The 19,302-nt window shown below is 34.2% G+C and overlaps 2 protein-coding genes across 2 annotated transcripts in view; one reads left to right on the forward strand and one right to left on the reverse strand.

Moving 5' to 3' along the window:
- The window catches only part of LOC134790729 (homocysteine S-methyltransferase-like), a 161,381-nt gene extending 152,482 nt beyond the window's left edge, over positions 1-8,899 (reverse strand). Inside the window, exon 1 of the mRNA XM_063761643.1 lies at positions 8,760-8,899. The gene's annotated coding sequence lies outside the window, so the exon portion shown is untranslated. The remainder of the gene's footprint in view (positions 1-8,759) is intronic.
- Positions 8,900-16,893: 7,994 nt separating this feature from the next.
- On the forward strand, positions 16,894-18,987 carry LOC134791117 (uncharacterized). The gene is made up of 3 exons (XM_063762143.1): positions 16,894-17,268; positions 17,977-18,148; positions 18,733-18,987. Exons 1-3 carry the CDS (start codon positions 17,023-17,025, stop codon positions 18,963-18,965), a joined length of 651 nt encoding a protein of 216 aa, XP_063618213.1. The 5' UTR covers positions 16,894-17,022; the 3' UTR covers positions 18,966-18,987.
- The last annotated feature ends 315 nt before the right edge of the window (positions 18,988-19,302 follow it).

Consider the following 19,302-nt stretch of genomic DNA (forward strand, 5'->3'; position numbering starts at 1 on the left):
TAGTTGCCAACTTATTATTTTAGACGCCAACCTATCATGTCAAGTTCCCTATAATTTTTTTGGGTGGCTTGATTTTGCTGCCAGTTTTTTAATAATATGATGCTTAAATTTGAGGCTAATATAAATTTATTAGTGCTAAAATATTAATGCACAGCCAAATTATATTATTATATGCCCAGTGAAAGTTCCTGTTTAATATTTTAGTTGCCCGGATAATAATAAGCCGTTTTAAATTATAGTTAAATTATGAAAAAAAAATGCCGTTTGCTCCGCTCATTTCTAAAGCGAACGATGCAATTGCGAAATGAAATTCTAGGTTCTAACAATTCGCCAAGGCTAGTTAGGAACATGACAAACGGAAAGTAATTTTTCAGACGCCTTTAAAGTACGGACTGAAACGTTCATAGAACTTATAACTCTGCCTGGAAATAACTAGCAGTTTCAAAAATGTATAGTTTTCAGAAGAAAATAACTAAACGATAAAATAACCCGATAATGACCCTCGCCGGTCATTTGCTTGTTGTATCGAACAACGGAATATAAATGATATATTGAACCCTAACAAATACCGGTTATCATTCTTGTTCGAGCAACCAATGCATGGCCATTGTCCTTTGTATTGTATCTGTTAGGCGATTTGTCATTAAATAGGTAGTTTTTGATGAAATAAACGTGCCTACCTTTTCCCTGAAAGCATAATGCGCACAATATCATTAGGCCTGGGAAACGTAAAGGAAGAAGGAAACCCCCGTCGTTATTGACAACGGTTGCGAATAATTTAATGTACTAAGTAACGGGGGTATAGGTATCCGAGATACCCTTTTACTTACCTATTGAAGATTTTATTGAAATCTCAGAGCCCTGTTGATCAAACAAAGGGTAAAGAAAGGCTCACAAAAAAGCACTTTTGCTGTTTTGTTAAAGTTAGGTAAGTAGGTATAGCTAAATAACTTGCTACAGCCGCTACAGGTACCTACCTATTATTTATTAATATCTAAATAATCCTAATATCTAAGTAAACGACTTACGTAGAGAACTATTATATAATCAGTGCTCGTAGGATGTACCTATATTTATTTTATTTCAGAAACAAACAGTCTTTTACAAAAAGAGAAAATACGTAGTTTTTTTAAGTTTAGACCTATAGTTTCATTAATATATTCGAATTTTACAATGAAAATATATAGAAAAAAATATATAGCTAACATCTCCACAGTTATTGCATCAGTATATACAAGAGCAGAAACGTAACCGATAAACGCATTATTAAGTATGTAGATACCTTAAGATGCAGTAGGTTGAGCCAGCAGAGTTTTTGAAAATTCATTGCTTTTTTAGATCACAATACGGTTGCCAACAATTTAATTAGTAATCTTGAGGCCTTTCTCTAGTAACTTCATCGATTCGAAACCTGATTTTTTGACTTACGCTCGATAGAAAAAAATCACAAACATCAAATGCACAAAAGCAAAAAATATGAAAATTGTTTCTAAAAATGCGATTTTATTATTTATGGAAGTCATCGATAACTATTTTTTTGTTAAAACTTACAATAGTACATTGTAGGAGAGGACGGAAAACCGCTAAAAGATGGACGAGTCGTTTGAGGGCCGACACGTTAGTGGAGGCCCTCAAATAATACGAGTCCATCTTTAGCGTTTCCGGCCGAGGCATTACATAGTGCTTTTCAAGACTACTGCGAGGAAATAAGAAAATATTTGCATAATTATAAGTACTAGCTCGCGATTTCTCTGGTAGCAAATTACTAGCCACTGCATGTGCTGTCTCTTGAATTTCGGTAGGCGTCAGCGTAAGAATATCATTTTCTTCACTAGAAGAACTCATTTTTATAGGGAGCCTAGATACGTGTTTCTTGTATTTTTTAGTCAAACACAATTTACACTATCCAATTCCAGTAAGTATTTTTAGATCCCGCCTTTTTAACTTTTTTTATCACTTTTAAGAGGCGTTTTTCTGTTATTTGCTTCAAACCGACTCTAAACTTAGAAGTGTTTTTGCTAAAAAAAACACAAACAGCTACATAAGTAAAAAACGCATTAAGCGTGAACTGAATGGATAATTGTTAAAAAAAATGAACTCAATGGTTTTGACATTTCTTTTTTTTTAAACAAGAACTTGGTCCTATAAATAACCTAATTTTATTTTTGAAGGAAAAAGTTGCGCCAAAAAAGACCTTTTATTGATTTGTATGTTTTAAATGATACTCATTGCTGTAGCGAACCGTCACCAATGACAGATGACGATAACAATGAAACATTGTCGTAGTGGTGGTTCAGGTGCTACAGCTATTGCCTACTTTCCAGCTTGGTTTTAGACCATCTATTGCCACATTTCCGAACAGTGGCGTGAAAAAAAAATTAAGTTAAAAAACATGATCTCCGCGATCCCGGGCACGCACAGCCGTCTCGCTCACCCTTACATTCAGTGAGAGTGAGAGAAGAACGGGGCCTTAATATGAAAGCACATAAATTAATTTTCTAATCATCTTTCTGCTCATTGAATACTTCATCAAGATGATTCAAATCAGTCTCCACTGTTTTGATATTTGTGTTTACCAACGCCTTTGAACTGTTATTTAATAGTAGGTACCTAAGTAGTGTAGGTAGGTACTTAATATATATATATTAAATTAAAAATATATAGGTATATATTAAGCGGCACTAAAATGTACATAACTATTATTTATTTATTATTATTTTCGGTAATAATCACTTTAAAAATTGCAATGAAAGCGCCTTCTATCGTTTAAAATTAAATTGTGTGTTGTGTTTTAAAGTGTTATAGGTATATTAAACTTTGAATACATTTAAAAAAATGAAGGTGAAATAACTACCTAATGGAAACAGGGAGAACTTAGTAGATAGGTAGTAGATACCAAACATTTATATCCGTTTTCTTGGCAACTGTTCTGAGAAGCCACTAATAGGACATTTACATCGGCTGCCGTGCATCGGCTTGCATTGCCATGTATCAATGCTTATTGGAACATATTGATAAAGCCCATTCGAACAACTTTCATGTATACACGCCAGCATTATATGCAGATGTATACTGAGTACCTACTGATACACAAGTACAATGATATTAACTCGAACAACAACAAAGTGATTAACTAATGATTAACTATTATAATTAAACACAATATCTATTGTTAATATTATCACAACATTATCAAAGTTCTTCTAGGTATTGGTTATATACTTTATGATTGTCTACAGAAGACGGACGCTATTTAAGTAAGTAAATGATAAATCTTTCTGACCTACCTATCAGAAACGTGACTTGACAACGAGAGTGGGGTCAGAGTAAAGATCTGTGAGGGTGTTCTTATCATTATAATACTATATAATACTGTATAATACAAATAAGACTACTTAGTATAGGTAATGCACTTTCAATGTAACGACCTGATAACATTTTAACGTGCGTCAATATATACATATACTTGCATATACATACTTAAGAGTCTAGTGCATTAAGTTCAAATGAAAACAATTTTTTTTTATGACATGCACTAGAGGCTTAATTTTCACATCCTAGCATATTCTGTTATAAAGAAATAAAGAGCTGTTTTGTCTTTTAAATACTAATCGAACACAAAAGTGCCGATTTATTTTAAAAAGTTTATTGACAGGACAACACAGACACACATTAAAGATTTTGTTTGGACAGGAGGAAGATATATTATATGACACCACAATATATAAGAAGAACACACTTTTAACGAAGTAAACAAAAACTAATAATAGGTACTGGATGATAAGGACTGCGGCCCTGAATGCGAATGATAATTCAACCGGTTATTAATCACAACCCGAAAGAAAGGAGCGTTAAATGTACTTACTTACCTCACTTACCTAGCATCGTCGGTTTTATGTTTAGGTAGTTAGGGGACTCCCGATTTTCACACGCCGTTTTAATTAAACGGGACGAGACTTAACCGCTTTTAATTTCGGAACACCCATAACACGTGTGAAACGTCGTTGTGGTAATAAACAGGTACGTACGTGATTGAATTTAGACTATTTTTAATAAGGTTTCAGGGGTTACGAAACCTCTTCGAATGCAAATCATGTAGAATTTCTAAGGGGCTTTAAATTAAATCAATAAATTAGTTATTGTTTATCGAAAAAGAAGTTTATGTCATCAGTAGGTATAGAATAGAGCGGTAGGTTCCAAGTAAATTGGTAGCAGTTTCCATATGTTTCCATTAGGGAGAGTATTATACTAGCATGGATATTGTACCATTCACCTTTTTAAATCTTAAGGTTTTTATTTGCAAAATAGGTTTGCCTATGCCTATAAAATTGCACATAATATATTATTTGATAAATTATCGTAAAAAGGTAACAAGCGTGAGTATGTAGTACCTTATTCAAGATTAAATAATGTATTAGGTACCACCTAAAGCCATCCGAAGCTAAATTGACAACAATTACAAAAAATATGTTAACGTAAAATATATACAGAAAAATGTAAATACAAGTAATTTAAAATCATAATAAATTATCGTTTCGTATCGTTTAAAATCATAATAAATAAGGTTAAAATTTGTTTAGTTATATTTTTGCAATTAGCGAATTTTGCTTCTCACCTGACATACTTAATTAATACTCAAATACTCAATCTAGTTCTGGATAACAATGTAAACAATTCTGCAACTATACTAGTCACATTTGGTCATTTGGGAAACCCCTCCCCCATGGTGTGAAGTCACATATTTGGCAATTTTATTTTTAATGAAATCGGCAATTAGGGATAGGTTTTATTAGATTTTTAATTAATATTTTTGATAATAACAATATTAGAAATGTCATAACACTAAACCGATTAGGAATAGTACCTAATGACATAAATAACAACGATTATCATTGCAAAAAGTGTTTCTTATAAGTACATATACTGTACTAGAAACTGTAGGTATGTGTTCACAACATGTCACATTTTCATGGCCCCCTTCCAACCCCTTAAGAGCCAACGGGAGTGGTCATTTCTCCATACAAACGTACTCCTCTTTTTCCTCCGTGGTTTTTGAAGCTAGAGCAATGATTTTTTCAACACAGATTAATATTGTCAATATATGTGTCGGACCGTTTTGCTTTTTTTGATATTTTTGTTTTTTAAGGCGCTAGAGCCCTTCAAAAATGGCCAAAATGGCCTAATTGACTATGCCGCAATGAGAGGCGTGGCATTCAAAACTGATATCAATTAGCCAAAAAAGCAAAACGGTCCGACACAAATAATTTCATAATCATTTAGATATCCAAATTTGGTTACGATTGGTTAAGTTTTGGAGGAGGAAACAGAGTAGTACGGAACCTCGATTTTTGAGATTTTTCGCCTTGTCCTTATCGCACTACTTTTAGGTGCCGTTTCCGTTAGCGAGACGGGTATATTTACCTAAAATATTTAAAACTCAGCTCCTGTTTCGTCTTAACGTGTGACGTCATTTACGGATGACCCCCAAAAGTCATGAATAGCTGGTAATTGTTCCCTATTCACCAGAATAGTTATCAGCCTTTGCAGCTCTTGGGGACTTCTTAAATTCGGAATGGCGAATGACACAAAAATGTGAAGGACACTCTAATTAAACATAAATCACTACACGAAAAACTCGGCAGCTCGGCGTAAAAGCCGTCGAGGCATTTTTACTGCTTAAGAAATATTGTTTTCGTTGATAACGATATTTTAAGCGTCTCGACATCCCACCTGGGTGCGAGGGTGTTAAAATGAATTACCGTCGGCACGACAACGAAAGCAGAAAACAATGACTCCCATACGCAACTATAACAATTTAAGGCTATATATTAACATGTTTCACGCTTCTTGTCCATAAGTTTATAGAATGACATACATTGTTCGATACAACGTTCGAATCGGCCTCCTCGGCCGATTCGAACGTTGACAACAAAATACGTGATTACAAGCGTGGGATTTCGCGGCTTTTGCTTAAAAGATTTTGAAAATTTATTTATTGATGATTTCCAACATTCTGTCTAAAGTTTTGGTTATAACAAATGTAGCGGTAAGTACTAAATATAATGAAGTTAAAAAAAATCAAATTCAGTCGTGTCGGTCATTCGTTACTTTTAAAAATTATTTATACATATAATAAAACTAGTACCTTAACCATACAAAGGTCAAGAACATCAACGAACACTGGAATGACTTAATTTTAATTGTTAAGTTAATCTGTAAAAGCTCTATGCCTTGTATAAATAGCGTTAATTCCGATGTGGAATTCTTTAAATATCGGGATCTCATGGGATTGAAAAGATTTCTTTCCGCAGACACCGAGATTTAATATAGAATACGGGATTGGCAGTCCTATTCATATCATTACCCACCGGGAATAAAAATACAGCGATAAAGACGGAATAGTCATAACATTCATACCTTTTATTGACGAAGTAATGATATAATCAAAGAGACGGTAAGTAGGTACCTACCATTTTTAAATTTCTTATAAATTTAGAAGGCATAAAGTTTAGTCATAAGTACAAGTAATTTAAAAAAAATCTTGTAATACGACTCACTGACCAACTCTACTCATTTGTACCTATTTTTGCTCATTTGTTGTGTGTTGCTTTTTGTACGCCTTAAATGTCCGAATAAAATAGTTGTTTTATATTCTAAAATTTTGTACGGTAAACGAATTTAAGAATTTTATTACCCGAAAATGTAACGGAGTGCCATTCCTCTATCGCTAAAAATCCGGTCGTTCACCTAAACATCATTGCGAGTTTTATATATAATTAGATTCTTCACGTTTTAATCTAGTGACTGTGCCATATAAACAGAATGATATGATATATTTTTATAAACATACTCACTTTATTTTTCTCGTTAAAACATAAATAAGCAACAATTGATAAAATATACGAGTATATATATTATACAGGTAAGCGGTTGTCTTAAGATGTTGTTGTTATAAAAGGAGTTAGGGGGATTTTAGTTACAAGACCCGGTCCTGGTCCAAGTACCAAATCAATAATGAATTAAGGGGCACCATGCCAATGACCTTCGATCTGAATGCCTTAGTTTTCTAATGTTTTTTGTAGCTTATCATATTAACAGCAACGGCTTTAAGCAATATAGTATCCCATATTTACTTCAAAGTTCATTATCTTCGAGATATTTGGCATCAAAGTTGAACAATTTTAGGCTAAAAAACTGGTTTCCTGGCCATAACTTTTGTGTTAATTAGTTTAAAATTAAAACTAGACACGTTTTTCGAGACGTCAAAGACGAACCCAAATATGTAGATTTCGTACATGTAAGATCCTTCACAGCAAACTAGATAAGAAAAAACTGTTTTATAGACAATGTTTAAAAATTTCATAAAAAAATAAGTACCTATTCATTTCTTTCAAAATCCGGTAGACTAAAACGGAGAAAAAAGATTGAAGAACCGATAACTGTTTGTCTTATAATTCTATCTGTAGAGCAAAAAAAGAAGATACGATTCAAAACTTGTCAAAAATCGATGAAAACCTTGGGTAGCCCTTTAATGGATCATTACTTATATTACATTATATTTGTAAGGCATGCTATACAATTTTAGAAACAATTAATATTTTTTTCAACACAATATCAAATGATTTATCTACAGTAGAGTTTGTTGATGCTGTCGGAGTACGAAACAAGTGTCGCGCATTGTAAAGTAAATTAATACATAATATGTATAGGACAATTTTACACTGTTCAACCTAATCCCACAGTAAGCTCAGTAAGGCTTGTCTTGTGTGTACGAAGGTCTCCATTTCAGCTTGTCCAAAAATGCTTTCGTATGTCCGGAACAGGTCGCAATTCTCAACCGATTCTCGTTAAATTTTGTGAGCAGGTTTGCTGATTAAATAGTTTTTGGTGGTTTGCGATGTCTACAGTTCACAGCGCCACTAGTAGTAGTAGTATATAGGTACATAGAAAACATCCATAACTCAGGAACAAATATCTGTGATAAACACACAAATAAATGTCCTTACAAGTAATCGAACCCAGGACCTTCTGCTTCGTAGGCAGGGTAATTACTGACTAGGCTAGGAGGCCGTAAATATTGGTTATAGGTATATAAATATGGTGTTTAAAATTCAAAATGTATTTAATATCAATAATCAGCTTGTCACACACTTGGTTACCAACTCATTTGTGAAAGCGAGCAATAAAGTATCGATTAATTCAGTAATGTTATTAACACGTGCGAACTACGAACATACTCGCCAATGAGCTAATACTTGGTTTTGGTTGGCAACTAAATATATTAACCCGTGAATAAATTACACAACCACTGAATAAACTATCTATATCACTAAGTTAAATATGTGAAGCCGGCTCATAAATAATCAATACATAAATCTGTATGCACAGAAAAACACTCAGGCAACTAAAAATATACCTAGTTATACATAAATAAACTTTGTTATACTTTATGCTTCAAAAAAGCACACAAATAATAACGATTGAAAAACGACAAAATAAATCAAAATGTATACAGCATACTTATCTATGTATATGCAACCGATAGATTATTTTCCAGATTAATTTTAAGAAAACAATAATTTATAATCTTGTTCAAAATGATATCGAACTCCGAATAACAATGTGAGCTAAGTACAACAATATCAATTTATTTAATTACTAAATCGTTGTAGACGACATCTCAGTTTTACTTTGAGGTATACATGACGAAACTTATGGAATACCTACATCTAAATATAAAACAAAAATGGATTACTTACGTACAAATCAGAACCTTTTTTCTAAGCGAATATTCGAATGGAATATTTAATGTTTAATAGAGAGTCAACAAGGCGACGCGAGGCGCAGACAAACACTATCGCAAACACACGCGTATCGCACGTTTGTACCGGCGGCACCGCGCACAAGGTTAATCTGCGTTTATTTCTGGACAAAATACATTAGTTTAAACACATAATAATAATTTAGGCTACTTGAGACCACAGACCACTCGGTTCGAAGATCGCTAAATGATTGAAAATGTAACGTTAACGGAGCAACAACAATATTAACATAATGAATAAATAATTATTTAACAAGGCTGAGTCAAGTCAACAAGCTTAACGACAGCTCATAGTACCAACCAGCCTAACAACATGAAAAAACGTTTTGCCTGTTTAGTTATATGCTGTATGATACCTGTCTATAATTTAGGTTAGGTACCACTTTCACTAAAAACAAAATCTCAATATTTTTTATTGTGTTATAAGATTCAGTGATGAAATCTTCGTAACATCTTAAATTTAACCGTTCACTGACTTTTTAGGTTAGTCAAAGGACTATTACAGTATATACAGTACCTGCACTTTCACAATTCACAACCATTTATAATTGTTCAAAAAGATTATGACTTTAGGTAGAAAAAAAGTATTAATAAAATATTTATAAATTATTTTTTGACTCAAAAAGGTTTTTTTTACCTTCAATAACCGTCGATTCTAACTTCTATATATTCTCCCCTCTTCTTATTTTTTTCCCAATAAAACTGTAACTGTACCACTGGGCGCAATACACTGCGATGGCAGTTCGTTCGAGAGAAGATAGATAGGTATTAATAGAGTTATCGGGTCAAACAGATCACAGTGTTATGTCTTTCCTGTAGACATACACAAGAGTTAAGGGCTATAAAGGTTAATTTTCTTATTTAACCCTTATCCACGTGAAAAGGTCCTCCTTTTATTTAAAGAACTATGATAAAATCATTACTCACATGCCCACAAGCTGTTAACTATTGCCCACAGGAGAGAAAACTAGCGTGTTATCGCGAACAGCACATTTTTCTCTCCTGTGGGCAATAGTTAACAGCTTGTGGGCATGTAAGCAATGATTTTATCATAGTTCTCTAAATAAAAGGAGGACCTTTTCACGTGGATAAGGGTTAAATAAGAAAATTAACCTTTATAGCCCTTAACTCTTGTGTATGTCTACAGGAAAGACATAACACAGTGATCTGTTTGACCCTATCAGCAGAGCAACACACTGTTGGGTGGCCAAAATACCTACCACACGATAAATGAAAATAATACTCTGTGGCTTTTCGACAACAACAGATGAATATCATTTTTAGTTAAATTACTCAATTTTCATTATGCTGATAGGTACTAAAAGTTCGTCTAACTTAATTAGTGGGTATAAGTATAGATATTTGATAAGGCAAGCTTGATACTGGAGACATGTATATTATTTAGCCATGGTTAATACATGGTGACGACCGGTCTGGCCTAGTGAGTAGTGACACTGCCTATGAAGACGATGATCCCGGATTCGAATCCTGGTAAGGGCATTTATTTGTATGATGATACAGATATTTGTTCCTGAGTAATGGTTGTTTTCTATGTATGTAAGTATGTATTTATATATATTATATATATTTTATTTATATATTATATATATTGTTGTCTGAGCACCCACAATACAAGCCTTCTTGAGCTTACCGTGGGGCTTAGTAAATTTGTGTAAAAATGTCCCTATAATATTTATTTATTTATCCGCTCAGGTCATGCAATTCTATGTAAAGTCTTTAAACAAATAACTTTCTGCCCTGCTGACAGCAGGAATACATGCAAGCTCATGCCGTCAACACACAGTGCGTATCAACAACAAAAATACTTAACAATTCCGTCAGTATTACCGTGCTAAATTTAAAACACGATTTCTATCTAATATAATCAGACACATCTTATCATGCCCTAAACACACTTAGCCCAGTGTTTGCGCAATAACGTTTGAGTAACTTTCGATCACGATTAATTCGGCAGATAGGGTGAAGTGTGTTGGTAGGATCAGATTCAGTAAAATAAATTTAAATAAATTAGTGTTAAAACTAATTCTAAAACTGGCAGGGTGACGTTAGATTTAGTAAAGGGGAATGAACATTCTAATGTTATATAAACTAAGGGCCACGATGTTTTTTTACAAATTTACACAATAAAAGAACAAAGTGTCCTTCACTGGTATCTGTCAGTTTAAGCTCATGCCCATCTTCATGCTCATGCCGTTGCCATTAAAAATTTCATCCCTACATTACCACTTTGTCGGCATGATTGATTTATATACCCATACCAAATTGCAGCTTTCTAGTTAGCACTTAGGATCACGGAGCAAATCCTCGGACGGACATAGCGATAAGCGATAACTATAAGGGTTCCGGTTGACTACGGAACCCTAAAAAGGGGATTCAAAAATTCTCTACTAACAACAGGTTCACGAAACTCATTGGAGAGATCAATATCACAATGCTAAACTGCCACGCTATAGTAGTCTTGTCGTGGACTCTTAAAACCAGTGTCAAATCGCTATCGGTCGTTGAGAGGTCATTCACCGCGCGTGTTTCACCGATGTGTAGCCACGACTTGTATAGTAATCATGTGGGACGTAAATTCGTAATAATATAACTTGGCACGTATTCAATGCTTACATTCGTATGAAATACGTACCTATGTATTTTATTACCCCACTTATCTACTATACATATAATAGCGCATTTCACTCATAAATTAACAGCTAAATAAAATATAATTAGAGATAGATAGATAGAGATCTTTATTTTGCATCCAATGTACATATTTATATTACATACGAGTAAACTACATAGTAACATACAGGCACATGGACCCTGGTAGGGTATCGCAAAAAAAATTGTAACAAATCAAATTATAAGTTTTATGTGACAAGCATAACACGACTTAAAGTAAATTAAGAGTATGTAACAATTAGGAGTAATCAATTTAATATTTTTTAACTAAAATGTGTTTTCTTACTCATATTATGTAATATGTACTTATAATTATTACAAGGTATCTTCCATAAATTCAGATATACACTGTAGTAGCACTTTTCGACCGTTTGTTAAATTTGATCAGGTAGATAGGTACCTACCTATTTCGTACTCTTATCGATATGAAGGTACCTAAATTTTTTACCAACTAATTAACTGTTTATTTCATCCCAGTTTTTTTTCTCCGTCGGTGTTTGTACATCCAAATTAAAAAACGTCTTTTTGATACTACGATTTTATACCGTTTGTATTTAGTATTAGAATTCTTAAATACATAGAAAACATCCATGATACCTACAAGAACATCGCACAAATATAGTATTTTTCTAACTCGATGGGTAAGATGACAGGTGTCATCTCCATGTAATTTATAAGTTATTATAACCTAAAAACGCCAAATCACCAGAGGGCGTAATTGCTCATGGCAAAAATCAAACGTCAATAGAGTTGGAACGTTGAATTTTATCGAATATCGAATAAACTGAAATTATATTTACCTAGTGTATCTTTATTTATTTATTAACAAAACTAAACCTCAAATCCATAAGTAAGCAATAATAGACTTCATATGAACATTACGGAATAACATTTAAATAAAATACAATATAAAACGATAATTTTAAAAACTACTTACTTAACTTATTACTACTACATAGCTAATCAACTAGCTAATCAAAGAGGTTAATGTTAAAGTCAGAAATGTAAAAGGTGACTTAGGTGACTGAACTTATCGATAGCTGAAAAAGTCGATAAAATTCAACGTTCCAACTCTATTGACGTTTGATTTTTGCCATGAGCAATTCCGCCCTCTGGAAATGACCCATGTCATCCTACCATCGACTTTGAAAAATACTATAATAATGCCATACCGGGATGCAAACCCCGGGCCCCGTACCTCCAACTTCATAATGAACTGTCTTGGTTTATTAATTATTAGCAGCCTCTTTTATTAAGCATTTTTTTCATTCCTAATACTATGACATGCACATGCTATGGCTTGTTATGAGTTATGAATATTGCCTAGGATTAGAAACAGAACTAAAATCACAATAGCTGCCTCATGCAAGTCAATTACGTCTATCCGTTGTCTGGTTAGTTATCTGAAGCCACTGATACAATATGATTTAAGTTCGAGCGAGAAACAGTTTGGACTGTTTAACATGATTATTTCATGGTGAGTTAAAATTGAATTAAAATCCAATTGTTACGTTCCCTGCACAGTTGGAAGTTAAGCTAGACTTTTAGGCAGCGAGATATAACGTGAAATGCCAGACGCTCATATCAGATCAAACTAAACCATTATTAGATAACATAGATATAGTATCAAAGGTACATTATTAAATCGTTCTATAGTGTAGTTACTAACGGCGACTGTTATCAGATTATCACATGTTGTATCAACTCATTTATCAGTAGCACGAGCCGTTGTATAGTTACCACGGAAATAAGATTATTTGTTCCCCAGAAACCAAATACCCCACAAGCTTGTTAGCAATCTTGTTTGCTCTTAATAGAAATTCAGATGTCGTAGGCGTAATTATCCCCCTTCCAACCCACTCCTCTACCGCTCGAAGTTCCCAGATATTCTACACACACCTATCTACATACATACATACACCCACTTTAAACTTTTAAGCGATGACCTGAAAAGCTGATTCACCGCAATGCTGAGTACACTTTATACGACCATAAGAATTTCTTCCGACAATCCAATTTCGTTGTTTAAACAATGAAATTGAATATTGAGAAAGCGCTGTAAAAATCCATTCTGAAAATGTGGAACAATATGGAAACCGAGTAAAAGGCCAGCGCTGCGCCAGTCCCTACGCTACGCGAAGATATTGAATTATGCTTATACATACATTATTTAAGATGATGACTGTTGGTTATGTAATCCCCCGCCGCTGCGCACGTTGCAGGCACCATTTGCTATAACATTACTAAAAACTATATATCACATCAGTATATGTTGCATTACCTTTACTGTACATTATATCAGATGTGTTTTTAATACTTAAACCTAGACGTCAGGTTTGAGCCAAAGGTCTTGCTTTTGTTTTGTTTATCTATTATCACTATTCATAGAATCTTCATATTACTTGGTAAGTAACTAAATTAAATATTAGTATGTATAAGCAAGTATTAAATTAATAAGTAATTATAAGTAGTTGATTGATTCTCAGGAATGTGTAATTACCTATGATATTTAATTTATTAACCTTTTTTATTTAATTATAAAATAAAACCTGAAAACGTATATCTTTCTGAAGAAGTTACATATTAGGATACTGGGAGAGTCCTACTGGGAGACGTGGTTTACGACTCTGAGCTCGCGCAGCGTATCCAGCGCGAACTGCACCAGTTGCAGTGGTGATAAATATTTTTCGGAAGGGAATAAAATCTTCCATTATTATTTGAGGCTCCTTACACGCCAGACGGTGCTACTTTTATAATGATAATGAAAATTTATAGGTGCGCAACTTCTGCTTAGGTACCTGAACAAAATTGAAATAAAACTTGTAAGAATGGCGAGCTAAAAGATCGCGTGTTCTGAGAGCGCATTCCATCAAGAGATAGACATGTGTTTCCTACTAAATCATAAATAATACATGCACAGTGAGAAAAATTAGAACAAATTTGTCAATATTTTCTGTTGCGAGCTGTAAAAAACTTCTCACTGTCGAAATATCAGTATGTAGATAAGACCAATTCGACTTTATAATTAAATTCGATCTAATTTTGACATCAAGCACTCCTGACTTTTAGGCCAATTCGAGTTTTAGTTATCTATTCGATCTGTTTCCGATATGATACTGATGTGTTAGTGTCAAATAGTGACGCTTTTGACACTGACAGGTCAGATCATGTCGGAAACAGATTGAATATGAGAAACTCGAATTGGCCTGTTTGTTTAGGACGGAACCCCATTTCATGGAACGTTACAAATCTTGTGATTCAAGTGTGTATATGACACCGTAAGATTGTGAACCCGTTAGTTTATAATCTCACGTAGGTTAGGTTAGGTTAGGTTCGTTTATAATCTCCCTACCGTCAGTTTATAATTTAACTAGCGAGATTATAATCTGACGAGTGTTTAAAATTTTACGGTGACATATACAATATAACAATGAAAAGACTTGTAACATAAGATTTGTATACAACGTGACCTTAGCCATTGGACAAACCCTGAAATCCCACGTAGGGTTACTTCTCAGAAATGCTCTAACGGTAATATTTTTCTAATTAGAACAAAAGATAAAAAAAAAATTATCAAACAAAAGTTATTTCCAATAATCGACAACAAAAAGAAACATACTGTATTAATCATTGGCAGTGCTTTTGACAATTTGTTTGAAAATGTGCGGCAATGATGACATTTGTCACAAGTCAGAATCTTAGTAACGTCGTAAATAAAAAAGATAATCAAAACGGTCGAAGAAGGTTTCATACTATTTATTACCTCAGGAGCTACTAACACATACAGGTTGCTCCAAAGTAAAAAAATCGTAATTTGTTAATTTCTTCGTAACCGCTACACCGATTGTTATGATACTTTGTATACTGGTTCTAAATACCCTAATGCATATGTACATTTTGGCTTTGTCCAATGGCTAGTGACACCCTGTAGGACTTGGCGAATCTACATATAAGGGTTCCTAGTTGAATACAGAACCCTAAAAACCGGACAAGTACGTGTCGGTCGCCCACCGAGAGTTCCGTGCAAATTTAACTTTAGTTTTATTTATTTAACAATTCATAGTTTTCATATTTTTCATTATACTTGTAGTGTAACACGATATTACTTGCCAAATTTAATAGTTCTAGGTCAACGGGAAGTACTCTATAAATTTTGATTGCCTTGAGGGTGTCGAAATATACATTTTTGCGGCATAAACGGCCGTGTCTTTTTTTACGTTAACTCAGAAGTTTGATTTTTTCACAGCTGGTAGGGACTGTAGATTTGAGTACATGGTTTTAATTTCATCTCGATACCTTCACCCGTTCCCGAGACAAAGGGTCTTGACAGACAGACAGACATACGGACGGACTGATGGACAACAAAGATCCTATAAAGGTTCCGTTTTTTCCTTTTGAGGTACGGAACCCTAAAAATTGTCAATTTTTAAGTAACGCCTAGTAATCTATTTTGTAGACTTTATGATTGTTATGACGACGTAGAAAATAAATGTAGTTAACTAAGCATCAAGTATTATTAAACCGTAGCTTCGGTGGTTCAGATGTTGACCAATTAAATCGTACAAATATGTAATTCGAGGTGATTGTTCTCAAAACAATGAATATTTGTCGAGTATGACAATCAAAAACATTACGCGTCAAAGACTACACAATAAAAAATATATGAACTGTGATGATTTTATACAACATAAGGTTAATATTTGTTAAATCGTGAATACAAGAAGGACATTTAGGATGACTGACAACAGCTGACAACCCATCAAGTGCTGGGGCTCCAACCGACATATCTTATACTTACTAGAGAAGAGATCATGAAAAAAAGTGTGTGTGTCAGCTCCGACGCACGACTGGAGTTTATTCTTTCAAACGATCATAAAATACAAAATCAAATTTAAGATGAAAACTCCGAAAACTCCGATAAATTGACAGTTGTTGTTGCTTGTTGACATCGAATAAATAAAGAGTGAACTCCAGTCGTGCGTCGGAGCTGACACACACACTTTTTTATTGTTTATTCACACAACACACAAGCTAACAGTTTACATACTAAAGCAGTTTACCTTTGATCTTAAAGAATTAGTCATTTTTCTTTACGAAATTTATTTTACTTTTTATTTATTATTAATAATTCCCTTATTTACCAGGCTACTACACCACAACAAATAAATGTTAAAGTTCTAAGACAATATTATTGAGTTACTTCTAGCTTAGTGTATATTTATAAATTTTTTAAGTTATTTAACACTTATTTCAGTTTTTAAGTTAAGTCAATTTACTTATATTCCACACCTATAACTGTGTCAAATATTACATTCGTAACGTCTACACACCTTCGTTGTTGAACGCTGCTTAATACTTATGACATATAGAATTTGTACATATAACACCACCATTAGTCATTTCTATACGAGTAACTTAATCCTTGGATTATCTGCGCGGATATCGAATCTGTGTTGCAACGGGCTATATAACCTCGCATTGGTAAACAAGCGAGTGAAATTGCCGACCGAATGGCAACAAGAATGTTTACGTGGATCTGGATATTTGAAATTGTTCTCCACGGTGTAGCTGTAATGCCACAAGTCTTGGAGCCCCCGGGAACCAGGTGGGGGAAGAACGCTACATCTTGCGAGGAATTCGAACGAGACGCTCACTTCGAGCCGACAGAAGTAATCGATGCCATGTGGAAAATATTTTACTCATGGGCTGACACCACTGAGTTGTCACTCATTGTGTTCTCGTTATTATCAGCTAAGGTAAGATTGAATGAAAACGAAATATGTTTTTCAGTTTTTTTGTGTTCAACTAAAAATGTTCAGTTAATATATACTTAACATCTTTTCATCTTCAATTTTATTATCTTACTGTACTAATTGTACAGTTTTAAAATACATGGATAATTAATTAATTGATCAAATCTTGACCGTAAGGTTAATGTGGCTAACTCCGTCATAGGGACTATTCCGTCCTCGAGCGTAGGTATATTTCTTTGATTTTGTTTAGTTTTGTCTCAATTGCTAAAATGAATCTAATCTAAAAAAATTGTTAAGACTAACAAAACGCAATCACTCTGTGGAGTTGTTATTAAAAGCTTTCAAAATACTATTTACGACGTAATGTCGCTACATGAAAATATAGGGCATGTAGATTTTTTAAGTTTTTAAATTCATTATTAGGTACCTATACATTACTAGAACATTTCATGATCGGTTCAATCGTCAATTTTGCAGTGTTATGAACACATCATAAGCTAAAGATTTAAATAATATAAACTATTTCTATTTATTGGCATTAATGTTCTACGGCTGTGTTTTAACCTAAAAAATGTTGCATACCTACAATTAATACAAAAAATCTGACGGATTCGGCTCTATTTTTCCAGTCCACTGGAAAATTTCTAACTTTTGTTTTTGTCAGTCCGCATTGTTTTCAACTAAAGTAATTTATGTGTATTGCGGTTTCAGCGCTTAAAAAGAATAAAAGCTGTAGTAGACTCTATAGACCCGGGTTTGGGGATACCCTGGTTGGATGCCGAGTTTCTAATGGAGCCTCGAGATGGTGTACAGATTCTGTTGCTGCGCCAGGGGACTCCGGGTGCATACCGCGCCCTCATCATCGCCGAACAACGCTATAAAGGTACCCACAAAGTGCTCCCGGCCCGACCACAAAACTTGCCCACCGTGCGCCATTTCCGCTCTTAACTTTCCTCGCCCGTCTTGCTTCATAATGATAATAAATAGACCACATTTTGTTAAAACATCTCTTCATTTCGCTAACGACGGTAACAGGTTTACTAATTGAAAGGATTTTGTATACTTGTATTTATAACACATTTTATTAAAAATATACAAAATGGGAGAAATACCCGAAAGGATTTTAATGTATATCCCTGATAGCATTTCTATTAAATTTACATTTAATAGAGATGCCGTTAAATTTACATTTATGTAATAGTAATGCCATGGACTAAAATTTTACATTTTTAATTAATAGGCCAATATGATTTTCTGGGACAAATAATTTGGTTTCGTTTAACTTTTTCTACGCTGTGCGGTTTTAGTCGCTTTACGTTATACGCCTTATAACAATAGACAGCACTTGTTCGGCTAATGAGGATTAATGAGGATGAGCCAAGCTGCTGGATATCTTTTCATTCGATAATTCACAATAAAGTCCTTCTAACTACCCCCACTTTATCTAAACTTTCCCGTGTTTTCCAGCTCGCCCAAACCCGAGACCAATTCTAAACATGGCGGATGTGCGCATGAAACTGGTGGGCCGTATCATGGGCATGATGTCCTGCGAGGAGCTGACCGCGTATGCGCTGGCTCGGCAGCACGAGATGCCGGTCACGGAGGCCGACTGCGTGGTGCGGGCCAACACGCTCGGGTACCGGGGGCCCGGGGGCCACTCGTACCTTCAAATACAACGCATGATTAAACAAGATCTATAGGTATAAAGAGTTAGTAAATGGATAAAATAATACACTGGATCGTAAGTATTTGTGAAGAAATTGGGTTATGAATGGGGAGAGAAGGGATGCCAGGGGGGTGAGATGGTAAATAATGTATTAGTATTACAAATGGAGCTAAGATAAGAAAAAAAAAATACAAACGTCCGGAACATTTATAATATATACCATTCAGTTTTGAATGTCAGTATTCTCCCTACTTACCCCATTTTACGGTACCTACTGTACCTACCCTTTTAATGATGCATGATGATTGAAACATCATGCTGCTCAATCTGGGACGGTGTGTGATCGAACTAATGAAAAATAAAATTCATAT

This window comes from Cydia splendana, chromosome 5, assembly GCF_910591565.1.
Source record: "Cydia splendana chromosome 5, ilCydSple1.2, whole genome shotgun sequence".
In the NCBI taxonomy this organism is placed as follows: Eukaryota; Metazoa; Arthropoda; class Insecta; order Lepidoptera; family Tortricidae; genus Cydia; species Cydia splendana.

Coding starts and splice junctions, on each gene's coding strand:
- LOC134791117 (XM_063762143.1), top strand. CDS start 17,023: ATGGCAACAAGAATGTTTACGTGGATCTGGATATTTGAAATTGTTCTC. Junction 17,269..17,976: donor TCTCGTTATTATCAGCTAAG/GTAAGATTGAAT, acceptor TTGCGGTTTCAG/CGCTTAAAAAGAATAAAAGC. Junction 18,149..18,732: donor CGCCGAACAACGCTATAAAG/GTACCCACAAAG, acceptor CGTGTTTTCCAG/CTCGCCCAAACCCGAGACCA.